The 20,062-nt window shown below is 37.8% G+C and overlaps 1 protein-coding gene across 1 annotated transcript; it reads left to right on the forward strand.

Annotated features, from left to right (window-relative positions):
• Nucleotides 1-210: 210 nt before the first annotated feature.
• Nucleotides 211-18,071, forward strand: LOC140230474 (fructose-1,6-bisphosphatase 1-like). Its single transcript, XM_072310627.1, has 6 exons — nt 211-528; nt 8,995-9,250; nt 10,649-10,795; nt 12,399-12,536; nt 15,547-15,666; nt 17,385-18,071. Exons 1-6 carry the CDS (start codon nt 353-355, stop codon nt 17,574-17,576), a joined length of 1,029 nt encoding a protein of 342 aa, XP_072166728.1. The 5' UTR covers nt 211-352; the 3' UTR covers nt 17,577-18,071.
• Nucleotides 18,072-20,062: the final 1,991 nt, after the last annotated feature.

The following is a 20,062-nucleotide window of genomic DNA, read 5'->3' on the forward strand; positions in this document are numbered from 1 at the left end:
TGTACTTGGCACGCATAATGAACATGGGCGTTAGGTGGGCGGGGTCCCAACGTCATCACACCAGAGTGCGCGCGCATCGATAGATATTCCGTACACGTTTGTGCAGTGGTGTTTCTGCGATGCGAGCGAGCGAGCTAGCTTCGCACAGCTACAGCCGCTCTCTGGCGCCGGAGCGCAATGTGTGAAGTATCATTAGCCCAGCTGAGCTCGGAGATCAACAGGTTGGCCTTGATATTCATTAACGTACACTGAAACTACACTGCTGCCTCGGACTTAACGGTCGGTGCGGTGGAACGTCTGCAACCCTCATCTCTTGAGACTTTTCCAAACCAAGACATCATCAGAGCCAAACATGGGTGACAGTTCGGCGAGAATCGACACCGACTTCGTGACGCTGACGCGGTTCATGATCGAGGAGCAGACTCGGTGCGAGGGGGCCACCGGGGAGATGACACAGCTACTGAACGCCATCGCCACAGCGGTGAAATCTATCTCGTCCAACGTGCGCAAGGCCGGTATTTCAAAGCTGTGAGTGCATAGATGATTGGAATTGGTGCCAGTAATTGGTATCTTATATACCTGGATAAGAATTCCATACATATAATGGTGACCTCAAAAGGATCCCCAAAAGGAACTTACTAGTACTAATATTAGTAGGTTAGGATGTGACATAGTATACTAGTAGTAGTATGTAACATCACTAATCAGCCAATTCAAATTGTATCAAAGTACATGTATCGTAGGGCCCTGTTTCTGTTTCTGTTCCGGTTCCGTCGGTATACTCGGAATTAAACTGTACTCCACCAACGTTATAACTAGTATGGTCGTTCATGTGCAGGGCAGGAAAAATGTTTCACATTTGAAGCCTCTGTTTGAAGACTGTACTGTACTGGATGTAGATGTGACTGTTTCCTCGTCAAGTAGGTTCCAGTCTATACTGCTGTCCTGTGGAAGAATGAGTACTAGTATTGTGTACATCAGAGCATTCTTTCTTGGTCAGTGTTCTTTGGATTCTTCTGCTGTTCCCTCTGGTTGTTCTCCTCCCTCTGTCATTAACTCTAATAATGTAGATGTTGTGATCAATTCCCACTTCCCTATTCATGACTTTGAACAGTAGTTGAAGTCTCAAAATTCTCCTCCTGTTCCCCACATAAATTCTTCCTCTTCTTCTTCTTTAATCTTCAAAGGGCTATAATGCAGCCTGTCATGAAGATGAATACAACTTGTGTGCACACTATTAAGAGGAGGGGTGTAGGCTTTTCAAATCACAAGGTGTGATTTTAAGGTGGGCCATCAAGAGTTCCTTGAACTGTTCAGGTGAGACTGCACAAACTACAGAGCTTGGAAGTTTGTTCCAGTGGGGTATGGATCTCTGGGCAAATGCAAATTTGTTAATGTTGCCCCTAGGGCGGTATGTTTCGAAGCACATGTTATAATTTTTCCTGGTTTTAGATGAGTTAATTGTAAAGAATGTATCTCGATGGATTGCAAGAAGGTCGTTCTTGATTCTGTACACCATAGTAAGTCTGCTCACAGTACGTTGTGAAGATAGGCTGGGCCTTTTCAACTTAAGTTATAATTATTGATCATGCTGGTCACACTGCTCGTTCTTCTATAATCAGCTATGACAAAGCGAACTGCTTCGTGTTGAATCCTTTCCAGTTTTTGAATATCCGAGGCCATATGTTGGTCCCAGACACTACAGCAATATTCTAGGTAAGGTCGTACAAAGAACTTGTAAGCTGCCTCCCTGAATGACTACTCTAGGAGAAGAACCTAATTGTGTTGCACCGGATGAAACCAAGGTGTTGATTAGCTTTCATGGAGATTGCTGAGATATGTGATTACTCACTGATTGCTAGCATGGTTTCATTCATTAATGATAATTTATAGATCTAGACTCTAGAGCGTTAATTGGAATATTAACCCATTGAGGACAGACTGATTTTGCTACAACACACATTTCCCGTAGACACTTAGTGAGTGTCTGCCCAAGTACAATTGAAGAGTTTGCTCGCAAAAACCGATAAGTCCATTTTTGAAGATTTTGAAGTACGGTCTCTGTCATAAAGTATAAAATAATACCTTTTAAATGATATATCGGTCACTACATATAAAGGTACATTTTTAAAGTTTTGGTTAAAAGAAGCAAATTTTATCTTATTATTCTCTTTATTTTTCTTCACCTTTAATCGCAAATATCTCCATTTGGCAAATATGGACTTATCGGTTTTTGCAAACAAACTCTTCAATGGTATACTCGGGACTCGTCCTCGACGGGTTCAAGGCACATGGACCCGGTGGTTTAGTTGAATGCGTACGTGGGCACACGGCGCAAGTTTCCTACAGAGACCTATGCTGTCGACTCCTCTTTAGCGCTTACGCTATGACCCATTTCCATAAGTCCGAAGAAGTCCGATCCACTGTATTCAGTGGTCCGATCACAGTTCGGCTCATGATTCGGCTGAGGGGAATGACAGCTTTAGCAAACTTCTTTTGTGACGTCATAGTACTAAGAAGCACATAAGCACACACCCTGGCATCACTACAGACTGCGTGATGCGCAGAGAAGACAATGAAGGCAACGTTACCGAGCAACACCTGTGCACTTTACTCTTGATGACAGCTCAACTTTGGCAATCTTCGTATCAATGCTAACGGCGATCGGCACTATCATCCAACAGTGCCCCCGCAACTACCAGGACTATGCGCCTTGGATCATGATACCAGCTGTGCCAGACACATACTTCAAACAGTAAAAAACAAATAGGATTTCACTGTGTAATTAAAGGGAAACACAAAGCAAAGGAAACTCAGAGGCTTATGTAATCATGAAAAGAATCTCAACTCAGAGTTTTTGTAATGTTTCCATTCCAAGTTTGTGAAGTCACAGTACATTTTTGAAATTGTGTCACAATGCTACAGCATAAAGTACCTGTGTACAACAGTGTACAGATTGCAAGGATGTTGTTTTGCATTCATAACTATGCCCACAAACCCAAGATTGCTTTTTTTTTTTTTTTTTTTTTTGGGGGGGGGGGGTATTTCTTAACCACCTTTTCCCATTAATATGTCCACAGCCCTATTAAATTCTCTGTACATATTAACTCTTGCACATTGTGTTTTGGAATGACTGATATATGAACCGAGAAAAGAAGCTCTGAAGTACAGGGTCTATCTGTCTATTCAAGCGCTTAATCATTAGCAAACTGTGCTAGCTGTGCAATGAATGGGACAAAAAACAGGATGTAAACCACTGGGGCAACAACAATGAAGGGATTATCAGATTAAGTTGAAATCGAGCATGCACTATTAACATATTCTGTCCATGATTAATGCCAACTTTCAAAGCAGTAGCCTCATCCTTTCAAAAGTTATCAAACTTGAAACTGAAGATTGTGCGAAGGGTTATCAAGAAATGAAAAGGGGCCTCTAAGACATAACCTGATCTCACTACTCTACAAAAAAGAGTTGTAGAAAAACTCCTGAAAAATGCACTTTCCTGTTTATTTTATGATCCCAAACTTAAGAATAATGTAGAAAAAGGGTAGGTTTTTCAGAAAATATGAAAAACTCAACATTGACTTAGTTGACCCGTTTCACCTTTTTTAAGTCCTCATGTAAAATCAAGGGGTGCGACTTTTTGTTCGTTTTGTGGTGCACGGTCACATTATAGTATAGAATCTCAAGCATGTGACAAGTACGGTACTATGGAAGATTGTGAGTGCAGAGTAGGCACACTGGTAGAACCAAAATGACGGTATTGAAGGGCACTCTAGGCTGAAAATAAGCTGGTAGTCCAATGTGACCAAGATTATTAACAGATTATCTCAAAATGCTGGTAACCTGAACATTTCAAGTAGACTGCTGAAGGAAAGATGGAGGTGCAGTCTTTCATGATGTTTAAATACCGTGTAGATTAATCTTAAAAAGAAAAATGTCAAGTTGGGAGGGGAAAAGCTCAGTGGGTTGATGATGAACAAGAATGAAGCATGGAATGTTCAGTTCCTATTAGTGAAGCATTGAATCCACTGTCTTGGTGTATTTGGTGCAAAACCCTCATGTGACCCATGTCAGAAATGTCAAAGTCAGAAAGCCACTAGGCTGTCACTAGGCATGAGATTTAATTGCAGCACTTTAGCATGGTGTGTTCCCCTTCCCACAGCAAGGAGTTCTAGCATTCATAAGCTGTTAATCATGTAATCTATTGCTTACACAATATAATATTTTTACTTATTCTGACAAAAAAAAGAAGAAATATATCCCAAAATATGACTTTATGTGGCAAACAGAAATTCATGTTTTGGGGTGGGTTTTTGTTGTTGTTGTTGTTGTTGTTGTTGTTGTTGTTGTTTTGTTTTGTTTTTTGTGAGGCATCAGAAAAAGTGTCAAGCTTGTTAGTATGAGAAAGACTCCTATGGCATGAGTCTTATTATGGCTAGTACAATGTATGTGAGACTGGGTAGGTACGCTTTGTCATACATGTACTACTATGTAGTCTAAAGTCTCTGTGCACCAAATCTCTTCCAGATTATATGACAATATGCAATTTTGTATGAAACTAATTTCATGTTTAGAAGAGGAAATCCACCCCAAAAATGAATAAACTCTAAAAAGAAAGAGAAACAAATCCCCACAGAATGTTCCAAATATGACAAAAATTAGATAAGAAATAAGGAAGATATGACATTTTGAAATTTCAAATTTTTCATAAAACATTCCTTGACCAGTCCTTATGAACACTCGAATGATTGACTTGATGATGTCATACCCTTACAATTTTTTATGTAGGCCCTACGGTACATGTGTGTTGTAATTATGTGAAATTTTTATTTTTAGCTAATACAGGTAAAATCATATTCCCATACCAAAATATATATACATGTATACATCAAAGTTAACATTTCTTTTTATTATTTATAAATACAGCTGTAGTATACAGCTGAAATATGAGATTTTTTTCATTTCTGTACATGAAATAAAGAAGAAATTGTGTGAGCATGTCATCATCAACTTACCAAGTTAAATATTCATAACAACTGGTCTAGAAGTGTTTTCCAAAAAAAAATTTGACATTTCGGAATGTCATAACTTCCTTATTTTTCTCATCTGATTTTGATCATTATTTTTTTTTTACACTGTTCTGCAGGGAATTCTTTATTTTTCTTGTGAAATTGATAAAAATTTTTTAGTGGATTTCCTTTTTAAGTGGAGGAAAGCCATAAATGACCCCCAAGATAACATTTAACATAAACACATAATACTGTACATGTACATACAGTGTATGAAAATCATTTATTTTCTAAAAGCTGAAGATGTGCTACTTTATCCACCTTGCCATCCATGTGCCTGAAATGCCTAAATCATAAATGTCGGTCGTTATTATTAAAGTTAGTGGTTGTTCTAGACTCAAGCTAGGCTACATTGTATGTACATACAGATCTCCAACACAAATTCATGCATTTAGGGCACCGTTTTTATACGTAGTGAAGGAATTGCTTAGTCTCAGCTCCAGACCTCAGCCTTTATGGTTGCATGTAGTGGTCACAATATCTGTGTAGACACACACTGTTGGGGTCACTCTTCGCAGAAGAATGACCCCAACAGTGTGTGTCTACTCGAATGCACTTAAAGTTGCATGCAAAATGCTCTGGTAGTTACATGTATTGGTCACTGTGGCCTCTCATTGCACCCGGAAGTACACACTATTAGTATACCTTGAGCACTTCAAAACTCACCTGAGATCTCTCTCATGCTTCATTAGAGATGAAAGGCAGAGTGACAAATGAACACCGAATATTGTGCTTTGGGTAAACACAAACAAGTGCTATCTCCTAGCGCACTCATAGCAAACTGTTCCCAGTTAGCCTTGTGTATTGTGTCATTTGTAGACTGTAGGACTTGAATGCAGTTGTTATTATTATTTATTCAATATTTCAGACAATCATGTGTGGATGTAGAAAGTCACAAAACGATTTCGATTCAATATGATAGAATTAAAAAAAAAATGAAATACACTAAGCAGGACTTAACAAAGCAGAAATGGAAAAGTAGATTGTGACAATCTGCAGAGCTGCCAAGGAACAAGGAAAGGTTTATAATGCTAATAACCATTACCCCACAGGTCTCCTACCCCACACCCAATCAACTACTAACAGAAATGTCAAAAGTCAAATGCAAATGACAAGCACAGATGTAGCACAAAGTTATGCAGGAAAGAGATTTATGAATGAGGAAGGCACTATTCTTATCTTGCCTAGATTATGGAATAGTGATAAACAATTATCTGCTTTGACAGTGATAATGAGATTTCAGAGCTACTGGTACAGTACAGTTACACATGTGTATAGTGAAATCTGTAAACTTGCCTAAACTTATCCTGCCCATTACAGCATACGAACTTAACCTGTTGAGGACGAGTCCCGAGTATATCGGGCAGGTGTCTATTGGAAATGCATGTTGTAGCAAAATCAGCCTGTCCTCAATGGGTTAATGCTAATCAGTCTGTGCAGTCACATCAATCTGCATAAATGCGGATTACAGTACTTGCATTGCTTCATGTTTTCTGTTTCGGGAAAGCAATCCTCATGCATGATACTTGGGCATATGAGTTTTTTGTTTAAGTTGTAAGTCAGCATTTGTCGATTTGCACATTTTACAAAGCAGCATTCCTTGTCATACCTAAAGATTTGATTGGAGGAACACTCTAATGTGAAAAATGTGAACAAAGTTATCATCTTCCCACTTTATCAGAGTACTTACAATTTTTGTGACCACAAAGCAGTCATATTCCCAGATATTTGGTTACCCTCCTTTGCTAATTCATTCATTGTGTAGAATGACTCGGCACATATTACTAGAATGATTTGCATTTATCATTTCCCAAAACCTTGACAAAGGTATCGGCCAAACAAATCTCAATGCTAATTCATATTCTGTAGTATTAAAAGTTGAACAGACACCTGATTTGTTTGTTGTTTGTTGTTTTTTTTTCTGTCACTGCAATGTTCTAAGACTGTCTGATTTTTATGTGTTTCCTACAATGTAAATCTAAGAACTAAATTCAAAACCTGAACTCTTTCTCTTACATGAGTTCAAGACACATTTTATTGTTCACTGTGTGATACCCATTTTACAGAGTCAAAGAATTGTCTGGTTATCCTAGATGGGACATTGTTTAGGACTGTACTTTGCCTCCTCTCCAACCCCCCCCCCCCCATATCTTTCTCTCTCATTGCCACTGAGGTGGAAAGTAGTGCAACATTCACTATGATACGTGTAAGTGTGATACAGTACCAGGTACCCAGATTGTGAAAGTCACTTTCAATATCCAAATCCAAATCCAAATGTTATCAGCTATGTTTTTATGTGTGTTTGCATGTTCATGTAGATAAACACACATCTATTTGGTCTGTACTTTATATAGTTGTGTTGTATTCAATTGTTTGAATAACCTTCAGCCATAGGACATGTTTAGAATGAATATGCACCAGGAGTATGTATCCTCTGACAAGACAGAGATCAAATTAAGAAAGTTTTGATCATGCACATAGTTACCACTGAATGAAGGTTCAGTGTTATTTAAACCTTCTAACAGATCCGTGAAGAACATGTATGTAGTAGGAAGCACAGCTGTAGACTGCATTGATGGTGTAGATTTTAGTGTATCCTCATTGTAGACAAAATGCTAACAAAACTCTAGAATGTAATGAAAGATGATTGCTGTGACATGCATAAAATTGCACAGTGAAGATAGACAGATTTGTACTTACACTGTCTGTATTTGGCTCTCAGGCAGTTTATTTTTTTTTTTTTACTTCCTCATTCCCATTCACACAATCCACCCAAAAGGGGACTAGTACTTAACTATTTCCTGTTTGGGAAGGCAAACTTTTGGCCAATTCACTATTTTTGTTTTGTTACTTTTTCAATGGCAGCATCACCTTGAATCATAGAATAGGAACTTTGTACACGTTGTAGGTGCTGTAATTGATATGCTTTGAGCTAAATTTATGTACATTTACATATTGTATATCAGATACGTAGTAGACAATATATAAATCAATTTACTTTTTTAACATCCTCTTTCTGCTCCTAATAAAACTGATTGGCACGTATTCTGGAGTGCTTCCTTCGCACAGATGTTTGGAAACTAATTCTTCAAAATCAATTGAGATTACCTAATCCCCCAGTCTCTATTTTGTTAATGTGTCACTATGGCCTACCTGTTGGACTTAGGAACATCTAGCTACTCTAAAGTCTTGAATTGGCTTCCTAATCTGTGACTAGGTCAGGTTTGGATGAATTACTTTATGCTAATGTAAGCACATACAAAATGTAATGGGTTCAGTCTGTTGGATGGTGATACAACAGACAACTCATTTATACAATTTACATCTTAAACTGCTGGCTCTGAGAGGGCTATTTAAGGCTAATATTGTAAATTCGAAATTGCCAATTTTTACATTTTTTTTTTCAGTTCTCACGAACTTGTCTAAAGTTGCACTACTTTCAGTATGAAGTAGCTTGAACGCTGAGTTTTAGCATGTCAGAGAAAAAGCTTTGGAATACAAATTGATTTCTCTTTCTGAAATGGTATTTTGATTGCATTTTGGTACAGAAAAATGCCAGATTTTGTGACTTTACCATTTTCTGACTTTACCCTTTATGTTAATTTACCAGTAATTTTGTTCATGAATTTGTAATCCTAAAGTATAAATGAAAAACAAACAAGGAACATTATATATCTAGGGTAGTTTGTATTTAATGATAGTTGACTTCCATGTTGCACATTGTAAACAGTGGTACAATGTAGCATTTAGAACAGTGATGAACATAACCCATTTACACCATTTTGTAAAAGTATACATTTTTTGGACCTGTTACATAGAGAAAATATGCTGGTCCATAAAGTTGACAAGCTCACACCTTAATGACAGGATATTGGTGGTCTCTAGAATCATCAAGAAAAGATGCATTCTCACTCCATTCCAGGTATGGTATTGCTGGCGGTTCCAACATCACTGGGGACGAGCAAAAGAAACTCGACGTCATCTCCAACGACGTCTTCGTAAGCCAGCTGAAGAACTCCTTCACGACCTGCGCCCTGGTCTCGGAGGAAGTGGACAATGTCATCGAGGTGGACACTGACAGGAGAGGGAAATACATTGTAACCTTTGACCCCTTGGACGGGTCATCAAACATCGACTGTCTAGTGTCCATCGGCTCCATCTTTGGCATCTGGAAGAGGGTATGTAGTGTCACATCACATGGTATTTTCTCTACTATTGTAAAGACAGGTCAAAGCTTTATAGTCTCTTCATGGAATGTATTTTACCAGCTCATTGGAAGTGACGATTCCCCATAGACTTGATACATTATAATCTTATATCTGTACAGCAATGGGTTTTACCTTTCTGCTAGTGCATGTGATGCCTCACATATATACCATGTTTACATCTCTGAGCAAGATGCAAATGTTCTGCAAACAGTTATCACAAAGAAGCTATAAATGCAAAATGTTTGCATGCCTTGATCTGCCCAACATGAATACTCATGGACTAGCTGTTTTACTCATAATGTTCCACTGGACCAAGGTGTAGAAATTGATGTCTAGTAATACTGGGGTAGTAATAATGGCAGGGCCCATTGGAAGAGCAGTTTTACTAGCGCTAAAGAGCCTACTCTGTATTCTTGGTTAATGCCATCAATTCTAGAGATTAGATTTTACCGCAGGAATTATTATCCTGTAATCATTAAATTGCATCTCATGATTACATTGAAAAAAAAAGTAACATTCATTACATCTGCTCAAAATCAGAAAAAAATACAACTATTTGCCAATTTGGGAGAGAAAACAGTACATAAGTGCAATTTTGTTTGACATGTGGCCAAATTCAGGGATAATACATAGATTCAGCAGTGATGTGGCTAGTGAAACTTCTGTACCCAAGAAAGTTTAATATTGAGCAACACAGTGCTCAAATGAAAGAGAAATTCTACTCTACCACAGTATGAAGCAATAATAATGAATAGTTCAAAATTATTGCTTGCTTTGAGGGGCATGGTTAAAACTATCTACCCAGAGGTGATTTCTCAACAGTATTAAAATTCCCAAAACAAAATCTTGGGGCATAGCAGTGTTGAGAAATCAGACTAAGGGCAAATGGTTTTAACCTCGGCCAGACAAAAAGCAGTAAATATTTTTTTGACATAATGCATCCCACTTAATTTAAGATAAATGCTAAATTAAGGCATATGAAGTTGTTATGCTACCAGTCAGAGAAATTACATAAAGTATAAATTTGCAATGCACAAAGTAGATACTTAGATATCCTTACATGTAAAAGCATTGTGAAACAAATGCTAGTTGACTGCTGGACAATATAGTGTATAACAAAAACTAGTGACTGCACCTTTAACCAATCAGGACTGAGGATTCATCAAATGATATATATATATATATATATATATATATATATATATATATATATATAGTAACAATTATGGGAAAAAATGCAACTCCAAACCAGAGCAATGTGGTTTCAGGGACTTTACAGATTACTTTGCCAGTATCATTATATAAAATGCATACTATTGTTAACAGTCATTCGATGATGCTTTCATTTACAATTATTTCCATATCTAGGACGGTGATCCAAAGAGTCCCATTACCGAGGGCGATGTCCTGCAGCCTGGCTCCAAAATGGTTGCCGGGGGTTATGCCCTTTACGGCAGCGCCACCATGCTGGTGTTAAGCACTGGATGTGGGGTCAACGGCTTTCAGCTTGATCCAGTGAGTGACTGTTTGAAAAGTTTTGCCAAGGCAAATGATTTGGTTCCCAAAATCTTGTAATGTTCCGGTTGCCTAAATCTTGTAATTTCAAGATTTCTAATGGGTGTCCAGTATTATCAGATTCAAGTGCCATTCCACTCCATTTACATGTTGAATTTGACAGATAAGAGTGAAGTCAGATCAATGGAGTTTCATTGAAATAGTCCATGCCAAAAAAAAAAAATAGTTTTTTATTTTACACAACATCTGATAGCACAAAACAGCACCAGCTTGTTTGTGTCATTGACTTCCATCACCTTATTGGAGATACACTGGGTGATTTCAAGTTTGGCGCTAGTGCTAGTGCTAGTACTAGTGCTAGCCAGCAAATAACGGCCTTAAATCGAGCTCCAACACCAACGGTCAGATTAACGAGGCGATACCGATCAAAATTATCGATCACCAACACTTGGTGTTGGAATGAATTGTGCGACGAAAAAAGTGATGGCGCATGATTATAGTCAAATATTTAAAGATGTAGTCAAAACTGCATAGTTTTAGACACATAATGAGGAAGACTGATTACAATACCAAAAACTTCATCACTTCTTGAAATCACAATTACCTTGATTTTGCTCCTAAGCTCAGATTTATATAGCCATGTCGAGAGTGTTCGTGTACGTTACGAGGGCGACCACTGCATTGGCATGGACTTTGCACGTAAAACATGCATCTGTTATGGAAGTGAATGTGGGTCTCGCACGGCAATGCTAACACCAGCACCGAACTTGAAATGACAAAAAATGATAATCCCTAGGGGCTAGTGTTAGTCAATGGGGAAAAAGCATGTAAATCACTATACACAAACGGCAGAACTCGGTTCTGCAGACGACATTCAACACCGAGCTCAGCACCAGCTACCGGAAATACGTCATAATTTTGATGTCAACTCCCAACACCGACGCGATTTCAAGTTCGTTTTTATCACCGGTGCTAGTGCTGAGATAGCACTAGCACTAGCACTAGCACCGAACTTGAAATCACCCACTGTGGTAATCTCAATTTGTAATGTTTCATTTTGCACTTTTCTTACTGTGGAAGGCCATTCAAAGTAAGATTTTTCTTTCTATTCAAACTCCTTACTTTGACTCTGTGAACAGCTGTAAAATCAAAATTTGCTGTCATTATCATGAGCACTAATAAAGAAATGACAAATAAATGACTGACATGTTGAAATGTGATCCTTCAAACTCCATAAATATCCATATCAGAACCACTGTGGATCCATATCAACATCATCATTATCATTATTATTTTATTTCTTAAATTTTCTGAGTGTTGCCATTTCTTGATGTAGGAATGAAAAATGATGTAACAGCCAAGTAGTTTTGGGTTTAGCTACAAAAAAGTCTAGGGATCTACAGTGAGACAATAATACTTGCAATTTGCAAATAGATTCTTGTTCTTCAGAATCATAATGATATTAAAATCTGTGAAAGTCTGTTCCTACAACAAGAGTTCAGATGATGTGTTTGAATGTGATTATTTATGTATTTTTGTGATAGCTAATGATTAGATAATCTGCCACTCAATAACTCTTGCTGCTACCTTTTACAAATTGCAGGCGATTGGAGAGTTTGTGCTGACTGACCGACTGATGACCATCAAGCCACGGGGCAAGATTTTCAGCATCAATGAGGGCTATGCTCAGTACTGGGACCAGAGCATCACCAAGTATGTGGAGTCCAAGAAGAACCCTGGGGTAAGATCTTTGTTCAAGGGTGCAGTATCCATGGTTTTTTTTTGGGCGTGGCCAGAAATGTTTGGGTAAAAGTGTGAAGAGTCTTTGCAGAATCTTGTGTGACAGACATAATATAGTAATTTTCTTTGATTTTCTTTATGTGTGTTTGCCCGAAACTATTGTATTTTTGTGCCTATCATATGCGAGCTTATATTATCAGTATTTACTGGGTTTTTTTTTATAAAAACTTAGTTGTACATTTGGGTGGTCTGGAACAGAAAAAAGAAATGAGACTGTTGCATGTAATATTTCATCATCATTTATGCCTGTCAGCAAATATGAGCATTGAAACGTACGCTCATCAGCTATGGCTGACTCCAGTCAAAATTCTTTGGCTCTGTGTGTGTGCTAACATAGAGATCTGTGAAAAGCTGTACATAATATGATATGGGATTCTCAATAATATCAGGGAGGTGGGAAGAGACCTCCCTGATAATATCCAGGCCAGGCCAGTTGTCCCACTCTGTGGTATCCCGAATGCTACTGCATGTCCCCAAAAAAAGATTACAACGGGACCCTCTGCAATGATATCTTTAAAATATTGAATCAATCTTAATACAAATTCAGGGTATGAAACTATAACTCATTGCCCACGTCTTACAGAAAACCCCATTTAATTTGCTTCAGTGGTCAAAAAGAAATGAATTTTGTAGAAGATGTCAGGAATCTCTTCCCTCTAAGTTCTGTCTATTGTATTCACACACAAGATCATCAAAGTGCTAAACTTGGAAGAATCAGACTCATGACATGCTTTACAACAATCCACATTTCTCTGTGACCGCTTAACCAAATTGAATGGGATTTTCTGCAAAATAGAGCTAAAATGTTATATTTTAAGACCCTGAAGTAGCATTTAGACAGTTTAATCATATTGGGTGTTATCAATGCGAAAATTTGATCGTAATTTTTTTTTTTTGTTACGGTGACACTTGTAATCACAAGAAATATTGTGGTTTATAGGGCTTGCGCCCAGATTGAAAATGAAAGCTGATTCCAAGGCCTATGAAAATGAGTTCATTATTCAAGATAGTAGCAATGACCTGGAAGACTGTTGCATCAACTTTCATTTAGGCTGGTGTCATTAAAAGATCAGTCAGCAAAAGAGTGAAACAAGTATTACAGATCATCTATATGCAGTCAGTTGCCTATCATACATTAATAGGCATTCCAGCTTCATCCTGTTAGAAAATGCACATGCAGTCAATTTAATTTCATATGAAGCCATCATGCCATGGAAACTTGTCTACTTTGTTTTTATTTTCATGTTTGCAAACACAATACAGTCAAAACATGTTTAGTAATCACATCTTGGCATGGGTCGTTTATATCTGATGCTTAGGAAACAATGCTAGTGCATCAGAAGACTGCCTGGCTACATCTGTATAAAATTTTATGGTATTACAGCTGTAGGTCACATTGAGCCAAATAGTCTGCACACAGCAGCTGTTGCAAGCCTGTGTGCAAACAGGCGAGAAATCCAGGACTGGGAGCTTGAGGGAAATTTCTCTTCCGTGTGCCAGAGTATTTGAGAGCCCCAGGCTTTTGATGAACACTCTGCTGTTCAAAACTGTATTGAGCAAACCCAGTCACCCATAACTCTGTCCCCACTGTGAACAGTTGGGCAGGAGTTGTCACTGGGTGTCTGTGTGTGTGTGTGGGGGGGGGGGGGGGGGTGTGGAATGACTAAACTGCTGTATAGTCTCTTCACACAAAAATAATTACCTGTTACTTTGCCCCTGCTAACATGTCTTGACTGAATTCTCAACAGATTTTTTTTTCCATGAACATATTCATTTAGTGAATGTATTCAGTACAAGTCTATTGTAATGACATAATATGCAGTTCTGATCAGGCTTTGAGCTACTTGTCTTACCTCTTTCTGTACACCCCTCTTTATATAACACCTGCTTTAATAACCATGTCTTATCATAACCACTTACTCTAGCAGTCCCTGAAACACACAATTCTTTGTGATCTTTACACATGCCTTTAAACTCTAGGATAGTCTCCAGGTTTAGTGACTCCATGCAAATACACCCAACAGTTTCAAGAAGGTCCTTTTAAAAAAATGTTTCAGTAAAGTAAATGCCTCCTTTAATACATGTGCATTTTCTCAATTTCAGTCAACCCTCCATATTGTTATTTTCATTTTCTATTCCTCCTATGTTGATTTCATGTTTGTACATGGTTATTGTTGTGTTACAACACTTTGTATCTGCTGATGAAAAGAAGCTTTATAAATATTGCAGCTGTTATTACCATTATTACAGTCTATATTATGTTGTGAGTGCACTGGCTGTGTTCTCTTTTGTGTCTGAATGGCTGGGAGACTGCTTGCACTTGTATATTAATGGCAATCTCTCTTTACTGTCAGATTAGCACTAAATGTCTGCAAATCAGTTGTCAGTGAATTGCAAATATGTACTCCTATTGCTATGTATTTTCTGTTATTTTTTTTTTACAATAAACTTCATGTAGAACCTTTGCATTTTGTCACTGATTAAGAAGTAATTTTCATTTTGATACTTCCAGTAAAGACATTAAAAGAGAGCAAGCAAGTCTTTCTAATTCCATAGGAGGCTTGTTTAAAACTTGAACATCTTGCTATTATCTAACAAGAGAATATAAAAGCATGCATGAAGAGGACAAGAATCTCTGTGACTGTTCTTTGAAATCACCCTGAAGCTGATATATGAAACAGAAAGTCCTTGAAACTATGACATTTGTTTGTAAAGGAACTTGTGTTATGTACAATATCCAGGGAATATTCAACTTTCTGTATAGGCATGTGAACTTTATAGTAAAGAGTGATAACATGTAATTATCCTAGAGTAAAGATATAATTTCCAGGGTTCTCTGGCTGTGAAATGCCAATGCAGATAAGATAACCCTGGTTAGATGACACCAGACTCTTATCATTATTGTATCACATATCACCATCATGCCTGGATTTGTTGTGTTTGGGTTACAGGAAGGTAAATCACCCTATGGCGCCCGCTACATTGGTTCTATGGTTGCTGACATGCACAGGACAATAGTGTATGGTGGAATCTTTCTGTACCCTGCACATAAGAAGAGCAAGAGTGGAAAGGTCAGTAGAATATTTCTTGGTTTAAGATTGGGGGGGGGGGTGGTGAGCACATTCAAAGAAAACATTTCATCTTTGTTGCGAGAAACATGAGAAGAGTGTTTGTGCCGTTTTGTCCGTCATGGCTCTTGTAAATCAAGTCTGGGTCCTGTAAACATTAATCTGCATCATGCAGTTATTGCTGTTGCCATGGTAACATCAGGGTTGCAATCAAGCAGATGTGAACATACCAGTTTTTGCAGTGGTGATCATAAATGGTGCAAATGATGCAAGACATCTCTTGCCCTTGGGCTAAACTTGCCCTGGGGCAAGTTCAGAGACTCCAACCCCAAGCACCTTCTAATCGGGAGATTCTCCCATCTGAAACCCCTAGCAAATGGGAGACTCCAATGATGTGCGAGAAGGGCACATCACGAGCGCAAAGCGCGAAGTTCCTTGCGTCCGGGGTCCATGGGCCCGCTTAAGGGCCCTGGAAGCTCGGTTCTAGATGCTCATTTGTGCTATCTAAGGCGTATTTTCCAACATACAATGAGATTAAAGCAAGAAATCATTTCAAGCGGGAGACACAGAGCCAGGGCGGGAGAAATTAAATCTCACGTGGGAGAACGGGAGATTTTGCAAAAATTGCCTTTTGGCGGGAGATCTCCCATCGAAAACGGGAGAGTTGGAGTCTCTGCAAGTTTAGCCCTGTTTTTCTTGACCAAAGACCAAATGCTTCGTGACATATGTGACCCTGCACCTCAAAACAAACAAAAAGTCGCCAGACATGAATTTCTAGTTAAGACCATATTCTGAAAGAGCAGACTTTAAGCTTTAAAATGATGTATAACTCAAATAAAATGGACTCTCCTAACCTATCTAAATATTGGAAAGAAAGTACAAACTCAGGAAAAGTGTGAACAGAGAAAAGAGGCTCTGAAGTACAGTGTCTATTCAAGCGCTTAGTCTTTACCAAACCGTGCTGGCTGTGGGATGAATGGGACAAAAAATAGGAAGTGCACCACCAGAGTAACAACAATGAAGGGATTATCAGATTAAACTGAAATTAAGCATGCCACATTAGCACATTTTGTCCATAATTAGTGCCAACTTTCAAAGCAGTAGCATTATCCTTTCAAAAGTTATTAGAGTTAAAAGTGAAGAGTGTTGACAAGGTTTTTCAGAAATGAAAAAGGGGTTCTAAAGACACACCTAATCACACTATTCAACCAAAACTGTTGGAGATAAACTGCTAAAATAACACACTTTCCTGTCCGTTTTATGATACCAAATTTTAGCATAATGTAAAAGAAGACCCGCTCTCTCAGAAAATATGAAAAAGTCAAGTTCGGCTAGGTTGACCCATTTCACTTATTTTCCGTCCTCAGGCAAAATCAGTGTGTGCGACTTTATGTTCGTTTTGAGGTGCACAGTCACATATAGAGACTGCATTGCACAGCTTTACTCTGCACCCCATGATTTAAAAGATCAGTCATGGAATACTGAACAAAAGTGTAAGACATTGTTGCGTGCTTTTTGACTGTTACTTTTGACAACATGTAGGACTAGTAAAATCAATGCTTTGTTTCAGTTGAGGTCTTCTGGGTATCCAATAGATGTGGCACCAATTATTGTTATTATTTTTTTGTTGCAGTATATGCTTTTCCCAGGGCCCATTTCATATATCTTTTAAAGGCATATGTGTAAGATTCTTTCCTGCTGTTTGGTTGTGTGTGTTCTAGCTGCGTTTACTCTACGAAGGTGCTCCCATGGCATTCATCTGTGAGCAGGCTGGAGGCAAGGCTACCACTGGCAAAGAGAGGATCCTGGACATCACGCCCACCACCATCCACCAGAAGACGCCCGTAGTCATGGGATCCACATACGATGTCGACGACTACCTCGCTATAGTCAAAGAGTGCGGTGAGGCATAGGAGAAACAGTGCCTCATGTAGACCTGCAATGAATACACTCATGACTTGCTGTTATAGCCATTCCTGGTAAAAACTGTGTTCAGATCTCATATTACAGTATTTTTTTACTCAAAACTCAGTGGTCAAGTTTCTATTCAACTCATTAAAGCAGTCACAAACATTTGATGATTCCCATTTTTATCATCATGCTGATATCTTAGGTGATTCATGTACCATAGCTCATTCTGTAAACATAATTGATTGTGGATTTGTATAGTGTGGGTGTAATGATTGGGATTATCAAATTAAGTAAAACCCATCATCACTGATATACAACAATCTTCAGAAGAGTTGATGCATCACGCATTGCATTGGTTCTGCAAGGCGTGGGTTAAAATTAGGAAAATCCACATTTTCTCAATCAATGTGAGATACATAATTGTTTTACCAGTACTTCTCTTATTTCACCCATCTCTACTAGCAACTTGAGTTTCAATTCTGTGGGTCGGTCATTACTTTTGGTATTTTTTTTTAAATTTCAAGTTTGTGAATACTGCAGTTTCTCTTTGTTAATTCTGTAATAATCATAAAACTTCTATTTCCTTAGATAGCATATGTAGCAAGATTTGACAAGAGCTTGATATACATTCCATGTGTCAGTAAAAATCTTCAAAACAAACTCATTCCTTTCTGCAAATCGGTCTTCTGAGTTAGTTGTCTATTCAAATCAGTCATATTGACCTACCCTTCAGACTGCAAGCAAACAGAAGTTGTATTCTTTGGGGTCAAAAAGCATTTTGTGAAAATCACTTTGAGTACATCTCTCTATTGTTTACACTCTGACATGCATCGTTCGAAAGGAACAGCAGGTGTGATATTGATGATAACAAATAATTCTTTTACTTCATTGCTATGTACACATTGTCGATAATTCTCGACACATTCATTCTGTGGCATATAAACAAAGTTGTAAATGCAACGTCAGTCTTCCGAATTCACCAGAGTCTTGACTAAAGAATTTCAATGTCCAGATTCAAGATATTTATGGACATACGTTTGCTATCTGCTATCACATGAATTAGCAGATAATCAAAGCTCAAATATTTGTATCATTTGACAAGAGAGTGTATTTGTATATTTAAGGTACGTATATGGAGATGTACAGATTTCAGGGTGTGTTAGATAGATCAATCATATGAAAAATAAGACAGCTCACATAATTTGTAGAAGGCTGAATTTTGTACTTTAAACAACCCTATGACTGAAATGTTGTATGATGAATGTTTTTGCACTGTAAAGAGCAATTTATGAAATGTCCATTTTGCACAAATGATCAGCTACCTAGTACTCGGACGTCTAGCCATTTCAGTTTTTTATATCATAGTGTAAACAAAAATAATGATAGTAATTACAACAGTTGTTGGTGAGTGCATTACACTGCCATATTATCTCTATCTCTATCATTTAAGGAAACAAAAGGACTAGAAGAATATTGAGGTACAGAGACACCTCAAATAGTTATTCCAAACCAGTATAGTTCTCTAAAAGAAATTGAGTTCCACAGGGGTAAATAACCCAACGAGAAAGTTTGCTCCCATAAAACCTGTGCCGAGCACAGGGCTCCGTTTGTTTGGATGCAGATTTCTAGCCAGAGTGTACTTAAGTAATAACTCTGATTGGGTTTAATATTCTATGTAGGCTGTGATGAATTGCGAGGAGAATTTCGGATGAGATTTCAACATTGAATGTGTCAATTGCCTTAATTGATAGTTGTAGAAGGTTTAGGCATAACAGAAGAATGACATGTTGATGTAAAAGTGGCCTTGATAGATTTTGGTGGTCAACAATCAGTCTTTCAAATCATGCTTCATCTGATTATGTAGCCACCAAGTTTTTAGCATACTCAGTAATACTTGTGTGAAAACTCACTGTGTAACTAAACAAGTGTCGTCTTGATATGCATATTTACATTGTGATGTTATAATATGCATTTTATGTTCACTTTGTCAAATATTTACAGTAACTCCCCTCTGTTGATTTATGTACACAAGTACACGTGCAATGCTCAACTTTACAATCTGGCTGTTTAAGACTTATTGTGTGCGTAAAGTAAGGCATTCTACTTCAAAGTTGATTGTGTGTGCAACTAACAGATTTCAGAGTGTCTTGGCAGCATTTATGCACTGACAAGCCGTTAGTTTGGGTTTGGGGATTTTTTTTTAAAAATTCTTTTAACTCCTTGTCTCTGAAATGCAATAATTAATCATAAATTATATTTGATGTACCGCACATGGCTCTGTATGCAATGGGTGAGCTATATAGAGCTGCAAGTTTTGATATCAAACTCATGCATATGGTGCAGCTCCTCCGTGTCGAAAGTCTGTTTTAATAGTATACCATAAAATGGTCAAAGAACTAGAAGTAATATATATATATATATATATATATATATATATATATATATATATATATATATATGAATAACAGCAATAAATAGTTTCTGCTCG

Source organism: Diadema setosum, chromosome 7 (assembly GCF_964275005.1).
Source record: "Diadema setosum chromosome 7, eeDiaSeto1, whole genome shotgun sequence".
Lineage (NCBI taxonomy): Eukaryota > Metazoa > Echinodermata > Echinoidea > Diadematoida > Diadematidae > Diadema > Diadema setosum.

Bases quoted from the DNA above. Each gene is read 5' to 3' on its own strand.
- LOC140230474 (XM_072310627.1), top strand. From the start codon at position 353: ATGGGTGACAGTTCGGCGAGAATCGACACCGACTTCGTGACGCTGACG. The intron at 9,251-10,648 runs GTATGTAGTGTC...TTCCATATCTAG, and splicing joins TCTTTGGCATCTGGAAGAGG to GACGGTGATCCAAAGAGTCC. The intron at 15,667-17,384 runs GTCAGTAGAATA...TGTGTGTTCTAG, and splicing joins AGAAGAGCAAGAGTGGAAAG to CTGCGTTTACTCTACGAAGG.